The sequence below is a fragment of the Lottia gigantea genome, assembly GCF_000327385.1.
Source record: "Lottia gigantea unplaced genomic scaffold LOTGIsca_31, whole genome shotgun sequence".
Classification (NCBI taxonomy): Eukaryota; Metazoa; Mollusca; class Gastropoda; family Lottiidae; genus Lottia; species Lottia gigantea.
In genome coordinates, this window is record NW_008709027.1 from 306,226 (window position 1) to 315,613 (window position 9,388).

Consider the following 9,388-nt stretch of genomic DNA (forward strand, 5'->3'; position numbering starts at 1 on the left):
TGCACACTGCATGGCGTTTGCCCATCCTCAGTAGCCCATACATGTGCAGAAATAGGACGTAAAACTTTATTTCATTTCATTTTTTTTTTCTACGGATTTCTTATACAAACGTATGATGCTAAATTTCATAGCAACACTATCAGGACCATTTGAGATGTATGCTAATTTGGTGTAAACAAAATGGCGGAATTTCTACTTTCGTTTCATTGCAAGAAATTCAATTTATATTAACACGATCTTGTCTGAACCTGACAAAATCCATTACAAATTACTCAGAGTCGACATATATGTCACTGAAAGAAACAATTATATCAAAAAGGCTGACATTTCATGAATTTTTAGAGATTTTTTCTGCCACCCGGATGGCAAATAGTCAAATGAATGGACGTGGACTATTCGCCACCCGGGTGGCGAATATCCACGGCCTTTTTCATAGAAATTATTGAGTAGTCGTAACCTAGGTCTACTACATAGATCTATGTTTATAGAAATATGGACTTGGTAAGAAATGGTTGTGTCAGTTTCAGTCCAACATGAAATTCCTTTCCAGGTCTCTTTGTCAATCCAGTCCGTAATTGGATCGAGGGTAATATAAAATTATCTACTAAGTTAAATTTATTGTTGTCTGTAATGATGACAATAAATTTGGAGTTAACTCCCATGGAAAATTGCATAAATGAATAAAAAAAAGAGAAAAGAAAATTTAAATAGATCGGGATAGCATAAAAATAATATTAATAAAAAGTTTTGCTATGAAAAATAATATTTAAAAAAATGACACAGACCTGGTCATATTATGTTAAGCCTTTGACAAACCTGCTTCGATCTCGTGTTACCTCTGGATTTGTTAATCCGATATCATCTCACCCATGTCCCCTCCTCCCCCCCCCTTTTTTAGAAAAAATGTTTGCACCCTAATTGTAGAGTATCCCTTAAATTTAAAAACTAGATCTTTCTACCTTTGTGCACAATATACTTACAAAATATCTATTTACAAAATATATTAGATCAATCAAAATATTTCTTGCGAGATCCCTCTCAGACGCATTATGAGTGGTTTGCAACTATGGCGCCTACACAGAGTTGCTGCATTTTCAATTCATGCCGGGTGTAAACGGGTGTAAATCGACTTAAATGAGTTAATGCTGCTCGACTAACAAATTTCCCACATTGGATATTAGCATTTTCATTAGCAGGATCACGTGCAGCTGTAATCTTTGAGCATGTTAAAACTCTATTTTTTCATTCTCTGTTATTTTGTTTATTTACATTTTGATCGGTTTATTGACAAACTTATCAAGAAACTTGAACAGGATATTACATATTTAAGATAGCTTATCTTTTGTTAATTTAAAAATAATTTGAGAAATAAACAGCTGAAACCATTTAAACAAACGGAATTTAAAAGCAGTGCTTTGCTCTATACAATGTCTAAAATGTTCTATGTTTTAATTTTAATAGCTCTATGTGGAATCCATGTTCAATCTGAGACTGTTACCTACGCTACTCCAAAACCGGTAAGAGGCCTACTCTTCTTGAACACCAATTAATGTCAAACTGCGACTAAATTTGTCAACATTGAATCTATTTCTAGAAAGTCAAATTGATAGAAATGTTCATTTTGTGTTTCTTTTATAATGTCGATAGGGCAGTAAATTGATGCCCTACATAGCCTAATAATGTTTCTATTTCAGTTAAAAATAGATATGAATTGTCAACCTCTTGATAAATTTTCCCAATGTCCACATGGTTATTGTTGTGTTCGAGATGAATTTTTACCAACATATGTATATTGTAAGGCAATTGGAACAGCAGGTGAACACTGTACAACAAGAGACACAGATTCAGAATGTCCCTGTGACAAGGGTTTATATTGTAAACCAAACATCATCAGTGGATCCTTCCAGTCGCTGTACGGAGTCTGCCACAAGAGAATCGGAAATGTGGGTTAGGAAAACATACACCAAACAACACGTAGTGCTAACTTCGGTTGAATTACTATTAATATGAATTGATATAAAATAGTTTATAGTCTTACTGCTTTAAAACCATATGGAATATATTTCAAGACAGTGGTCAAATTGTTGTATTTTGGCCAATAAAGTCAATTAAGTTAGCATTCTTTACACATTGATATAAGTTTATTCAACAAATGAGCGAATAAAGCTTAACAGGCAAGGAAACAAACGCCACTGGCAGCATAAAAAAATTGGAATATAGATGGTATAACTCCTCGACGATCGAAAGTAAAACAAGTTTTTCCGAAGCAGTTCCTTCGGATAACCTAATTTCACCCAAATACAAATATTCAAATTTCTGTCGCACTAATACATGTTAGCCCACAAGTTAAGGGCAATTGAAACCGACTGAACAGGGGCCATATACCGGTATAGCCAATGGGAGTATAAGGGGGTCATTTTCTCTCATAGAAAAATGGTTTGTACCCTCATTTCACTTCTAATATACAATATTATTTTCATTACGTTTTTGTCCCATATGTGTCAGAATGCATCTAATATATCTATTTTTCAAACATTTTCTAAGAGGAAAGCCCTATTAAACGCTTTCGCCTTCCACAGAGCTGTCCCATTTTAAATTCAATCTAGGCAGTCTGCCCTCGGTTTTGGAAGGCTAGCGCCATCCCCACATAACCTCGTAACACACTGGAGAAAGCTGTTAATAATTATTCACCGATATTAACGTTAAAATTGCTCCATTTGCAGGGTTTATTAAAAGTATACTACCTTTCAGGATGGCCAGAAAAATTGAAATTTTCAAAACTATATCAAAATGAGTTCTTGTTCATCATCCCTCTATAAATCCATAAAACTCAGTAATAATCCATTAGAATTATCAGTTTATTATTAAACATTACAGAAGGAGACTAATTCTTATCTTTTCAGAAATTTTACTAAGAAAAATGATATTACTTTAATCTTAGCCGTGCATAATTAACTTTCTTTACTTTTACAATTTGTTTAGCATGAATCTATACTTAGTGACTAGGCCAGCGCTTTTATGAGACTACGTTCTCATCACCATCAACACTGAAACGAGCTTAGAAGCGTTTTTCAATAATTACCCAGTTTAATGGAAATATCGTGTTATATAGAGATTCTATTAAGTCATGGTACCTGGTAAATCCAATTGATGAATGATGAATACATACTCTTATTGACAAAGACTTTAAATTGTATGTCAATAAGAGGTATAGTATTCCTTTAAGAGCATGACGCCCATAACAGCATTTATAAATTTAGAAACTGCAGTTCAAGCTTTTTATTAGGAGTCAAAATACTTCAATTGAAGCAAATTTATCAGATTATGAAGACATAAATTGCCATCAAGTCGTTTCTTTTTTAGTGCTTTGAATGTATTGACTCGTGTGGCAGATAGAGCGAAGTGGTCGATGGCAATCCTTTCATTTAATTTTATTAACCCGTAACATGGAAAACACTGCTGGTCACGTCAATTTACTCGAAACGTTTTTCTTTACGCCAGTTCGTGTGAAACATTCATTTATTAGTGGTCGATGAAGAAAATTGTAAGGACGAGAGATTGAAGTACGTCTTATCTAATTTGTGGATGTTGACGTATCGAGAGATAATTATCACAGAAAGATCAGTAGTCAAATTGTTCTACTAAAAGTCATTTATATTTCTAATATTATGATAGTATAGTAGGAAGGATTAGAACAAAGCATGAGAAATATATGGGAAAAGTTACACAATGAAGATAGCTAATAGTTTATTGATATGGTTTTTGTTTGTTTTCAAATCAGTAAGTATAGGCTACGTTTCTTCCATATATTAATGTATAATGGTCTTTTGCTTTTAAGAATAGACTGCTCATAGTAAACTTTATATAACCTATAATGACAAAGTTTCCGAAAAATATAGGTTATATATCTAAGTTAGATTGCAAAATTTTCATTCAAATTCAAAAGCATGACTGCATATTACATGGCGAAGTATTTTCATAATAGAAATATACAGTAAAATATAGGCCTACAGAAGAAATAAATTTCATCTATAAAAAATGAAATGCCACCCTTTGAATTTACTGTCAATGCTATCAAATGGAATGGGAAATACGTTTCATGTTAAAGCTATTCGGGGTTTTCTAGTCTACACTGCAAATCATTTCTGTAACATTTACAGCTACGTTGCCAGACGGAAAGCCTTTTCTTTTCTTTTTTACTGTTTCATTTCGTTTCCATACGATTTTTTTTAAACCTCTAGAATAAGTGCTCAAATTTTGCTCAAATCTGAACACGAACCGAAACATATGGGTTTACATAAATTTTTAAAATAGTTTGGCTTCTAAAAATTAACGGCAGGTGCTATTTTTAAAGGTATATGTTCGTATCTGTTTATTTTCGTGTAAAATAAGTTCGTATATCCAGTAAAAACGAGAAAAATGTTTCATGGTGACATTTTTCCAAAAAAAAAAAAATGTTTAATGGTAATTTAAAGCAATATATACATTAAGATGATAGATATATTAAATGGTAAATTACAGTGATATACCTAATAAAAAAAATTCATGATACATGGTTATTTACAATAATATACACATTAAATTATTAATCTAATTATTAATATAATAGATATGTTTCATGGTAATTTGCAATGATATACTCATTAAATTATTAATCTAATAATTAATAGATACAATGATCATTAAATTGATATATATATTTAATGGTCAATTACATTAAATTAATAATCTAATAATCAATATGATAGATATATTCACTTAAATGAGATATATATATCAATATTAATATCACTGTAATTTACCATTAAATATATATATATATATATATATATTTTAATGGTAAATTGCAGTGATATACGTAATATAAAGATTCATGATTCATGGTAATTTACAGTAATATACACATTAAATTAATAATTAATATGATAGATATGTTTCATGGTTACTTACAATGGCATTCTCATATTCGTGATTTATGGTAAGTTACAATGAAATACAATATAATAGTATACATGTTTTACATCATTTACTGTGATATACCTATTAAAATGATTCGTGATTTATGGTACGTTACAGTGATATACCTATTAAAATGATAGATGTTACATGGTAAGTTAGTGATATACCTATTAAAATGATAGATGTTACATGGTAAGTTAGTGATATACTTATTAAAATGATAGATGTTACATGGTAAGTTAGTGATATACTTATTAAAATGATAGATGTTACATGGTAAGTTAGTGATATACCTATTAAAATGATAGATGTTACATGGTAAGTTAGTAATATACCTATTAAAATGATAGATGTTACATGGTAAATTAGTGATATACCTATTAAAATGATAGATGTTACATGATAAGTTAGTGATATACGTATTAAAATTATAGATGATTCATGGTAAGTTAGTGATATACCTATTAAAATGATAGATGTTACATGGTAAGTTAGTGATATACCTATTAAAATGATAGATGTTACATGGTAAGTTAGTGATATACTTATTAAAATTATAGATGATTCATGGTAAGTTAGTGATATACCTATTAAAATGATAGATGTTACATGGTAAGTTAGTGATATACCTATTAAAATGATAGATGTTACATGTAAGTTAGTGATATACCTATTAAAATGATAGATGTTACATGATAAGTTAGTGATATACCTATTGAAAAAATGATAGACGTTACATGGTAAGTTAGTGATATACTTATTAAAATGATAGATGTTACATGGTAAGTTAGTGATATACCTATTAAAATGATAGATGTTGCGCAATAAGTTATGTATATACCTATTAAAATGATAGATGTTACATGGTAAGTTAGTGATATACTTATTAAAATTATAGATGATTCATGGTAAGTTAGTGATATACTTATTAAAATGATAGATGTTAGATGGTAAGTTAGTGGTATACCTATTAAAATGATAGATGTTACATGGTAAGTTAGTGATATACCTATTAAAATGATAGATGTTACATGGTAAGTTAGTGATATACCTATTAAAATGATAGATGATTCATGGTAAGTTAGTGATATACCTATTGAAAAAATGATAGACGTTACATGGTAAGTTAGTGGTATACCTATTAAAATGATAGATGTTACATGGTAAGTTAGTGATATACCTATTAAAATGATAGATGTTACATGGTAAGTTAGTGATATACCTATTAAAATGATAGATGATTCATGGTAAGTTAGTGATATACCTATTAAATTGATAGATTTTTCATGGTAAGTTAGTGATATACCTATTAAAATGATAGATGTTACATGGTAAGTTAGTGGTATACCTATTAAAATGATAGATGTTACATGGTAAGTTAGTGGTATACCTATTAAAATGATAGATGTTACATGGTAAGTTAGTGGTATACCTATTAAAATGATAGATGTTACATGGTAAGTTAGTGATATACCTATTAAAATGATAGATGTTACATGGTAAGTTAGTGATATACCTATTAAAATGATAGATGTTACATGGTAAGTTAGTGATATACCTATTAAATTGATAGATTTTTCATGGCAATTTATCATTATATATACATTAAGATATGATAATTTTTCATGAAATTTTACTATGATATACCCACTACATAATTTTTTTCGTATACCAATTGGGCTTCTAATGGGTATGTTACTGTATCGTTGTAAATTGAAACTTGTATCAATTTGCGCTGGTTCTGTAATGAGTACATCACAGTAAAAATCAGTTTCACAAACGGTCCACCGTGAAAGTTCTGTTAGCAATAATCATTCAATGTGCGATTGGAAATTATAAACCATTGGAGATCTGTTTCTTGATGATCATTTACAGTTACGATATATTATGTGTATATGTTACAGTCAATCTGTGAAATCAGTCATTTCATGAAATGCCTGAAATTTTTAGCCTTTTCATGAAATGACCAATTCACTCAGCCATTTCATGAAATGGCTAAATATTTCAGGCTTTTCAGAAAATGGCTAAAATTTTGCTCCAGCCATTTCATGAAATGGCTAAAATCAAAATTCTTAGGGAAGGGCATGAGAATGTCCTTAATGTCGCTATTTGCTCTCTCCACTGAGCCCTGGCGTTGGGGATGTCTTGGTTTTCCATGGACCATAACAAGCTGTGGCCATAACTCTTATTATTATTATTAAATTATTAAGTGCAAAAATCATTTGCATTGATTTAAAGATGTATTTGAACTGATAATCACAAAATTAAAAAATGGCTGAGTGAATCGGTCATTTCATGAAAAGGCTAAACATTTCAGGCATTTCATGAAATGGCTGATTTGACTGATTGACTGTAATAACAATTCAGAGGGATGCTATAATAAGAACAGTTACCAATAGATTTTTCATGTGAAATATTACAATGTATCTGTGAATCCAAGAGAAAAAAATATATGAATTTTATATATGAAGATATGAATTTTTAATCGTTAATCTTATACAGACGCTATTAACAAATGAATAAATATTTCACGAGAATTTCTTACACGACTTTTCATACTTGATTCAAGTATATGATGTCATGAACCTATACCATCTTTTGAGTGTGGAATAATTAACATAGTCTGTACTTCTCCACTATTGATTAAGGCATCTAATGTTACAGAATGCATCATTAATCATCTCTTATCAAGTTGTTAAGACCTAAACTGAGACCCTCACACAGATTGACATAGAACTGTGTAGCAAAGATCAATACTATTCCGGATATCATTAACGACAATCTAGAAACCTTACATACAGTTCATTACCATCTCCATACGCCGAAATCTTTTTTTAACACATCCATCAGTCTGGTGACAATAAGAACTAAATCTACAGGGTTGATTCATTATTAAATTTTGTTTACAAAAAGGACTATAGCTTTAAGGTTCTGAAATATTAAAAGCGTGTATTGAAGACGCATTAGAAAGAGCTTTTGTACTGAATTTTCGGAACAAACAAGTTTGGTTGAAAGAGTATAAGAATTATCATGTGAGCTTTTTTTTACAAAACAGATATAGATCTAGATAATGTAATGGTGCTAATATCCTTGGTATGCCTATTATGTAATCAAGACCATTGAATAGTGTAAAATGAACTGAATTATACTAGTTCACCTATATGCTTTATGATAGGCAAGGGCAACATCCAATCAATAACATGTCTCTCTTTTGAACTACTTGCAGTCAACAGGGAGTAATCGACCACAAAATGGTGTTAAGTGTAATCCGAATGAGAAGAATTCGTGTCCACATGGATACTGTTGCGTGAAAGAGGTGAGTACATTTCAAAATCGGATTAATAAAGAAATTCTGACAATCTGAATCCAGCAATCAGTATTACTAACCAAATGTCAAAGGATCGACTGTTGAGGTTGTTGGAACCAATGACTTTGAAACACTATGAATCAATCAACTGCTTTAAGACTTTCCAAGGAATTAAGAAAAATATCAACCCTATTCTGATGTCTAGGACTATTCGGAGTATTCCATCGATTGTCGATTGTACATATAAACCTGTTCCATATGCTATACATGTATATATTGTAGGTTTATGTTCCTCGAGATGTTATGAAACCTGCCGAAGGTTATATCCTGTGTAAACCAAAACTAAGATCGGGTGAATTCTGTTTACATAAACCTGAAGGCTATTTATGTCCTTGTGAGGAAGGATTACAATGTGTGTCAGATGAAAAAAGAGATAACTTTGGACATTGTCAAACATCTGAGAATGGAAACAGTTGATGGCAAAACATAGAACATTATCACTCTTCATTCATTTTCATACTGACATTGATAACAAGGAAAATACTATGCATACATATTAATATCGAGTCAGAGCCCTTGTTTTCCACCCAAGGGTAAAAGCCTACTTTAATTTTGATGTGGCACAGGGGTTTATTAAATTGATTTGAAGAGTCCAAAAAGGCGAACCTGAGAAAAGAGCACCTGAATCACATCACCATAAAAAGATCTATAAGAATATATATGATTGTTTTATTATAATACAAGAATACAGTCTATATAGAATGAAATGTGTTGATATTAGATAATGGAATGAAGAATGAATGATGTCTGTGAGATAGATAATAGAGAACATATTGAAGTGACCTTATGTAATTTTCTCTATTACCTTTTATTGATGCTTTATTGATTATTTAGTTAAAATAGATTGATACTATAGTTCTTCCTCTAGCTCTAGTCCATTAATCTTTCTATTACTATTCTTTCTTTCTAACATCTTTTCTTTACTCCACTAAACCTTCTCTATACACCACACAATATACTGAGACATTCTATTATTTCTATTAACACCACCATGCAAATTAGACAAGTGAATGACAGGATAAGAAACAAACCCAAAACTTGTCAGTTCTCTTACATCAATAG

The 9,388-nt window shown here is 30.6% G+C and overlaps 2 protein-coding genes across 2 annotated transcripts; one reads left to right on the forward strand and one right to left on the reverse strand.

Moving 5' to 3' along the window:
- The first annotated feature begins 1,365 nt into the window (after positions 1-1,365).
- LOTGIDRAFT_232682 (hypothetical protein) lies at positions 1,366-2,034 on the forward strand. The gene is made up of 2 exons (XM_009057686.1): positions 1,366-1,517; positions 1,695-2,034. Exons 1-2 carry the CDS (start codon positions 1,428-1,430, stop codon positions 1,950-1,952), a joined length of 348 nt encoding a protein of 115 aa, XP_009055934.1. The 5' UTR covers positions 1,366-1,427; the 3' UTR covers positions 1,953-2,034.
- Positions 2,035-5,606: 3,572 nt separating this feature from the next.
- On the reverse strand, positions 5,607-6,554 carry LOTGIDRAFT_119310 (hypothetical protein; the record flags this gene model as incomplete). The annotated part of the gene is made up of 1 exon (XM_009057687.1): positions 5,607-6,554. The coding sequence occupies one exon, from the start codon at positions 6,552-6,554 to the stop codon at positions 5,607-5,609; it is 948 nt and encodes a 315-aa protein (XP_009055935.1).
- Positions 6,555-9,388: the final 2,834 nt, after the last annotated feature.

Excerpts from the sequence above, each read along its gene's own strand:
- LOTGIDRAFT_232682 (XM_009057686.1), top strand. The coding sequence starts at position 1,428 with ATGTCTAAAATGTTCTATGTTTTAATTTTAATAGCTCTATGTGGAATC. Across the intron at positions 1,518-1,694 it reads CCTACGCTACTCCAAAACCG|TTAAAAATAGATATGAATTG; the intron begins GTAAGAGGCCTA and ends TTTCTATTTCAG.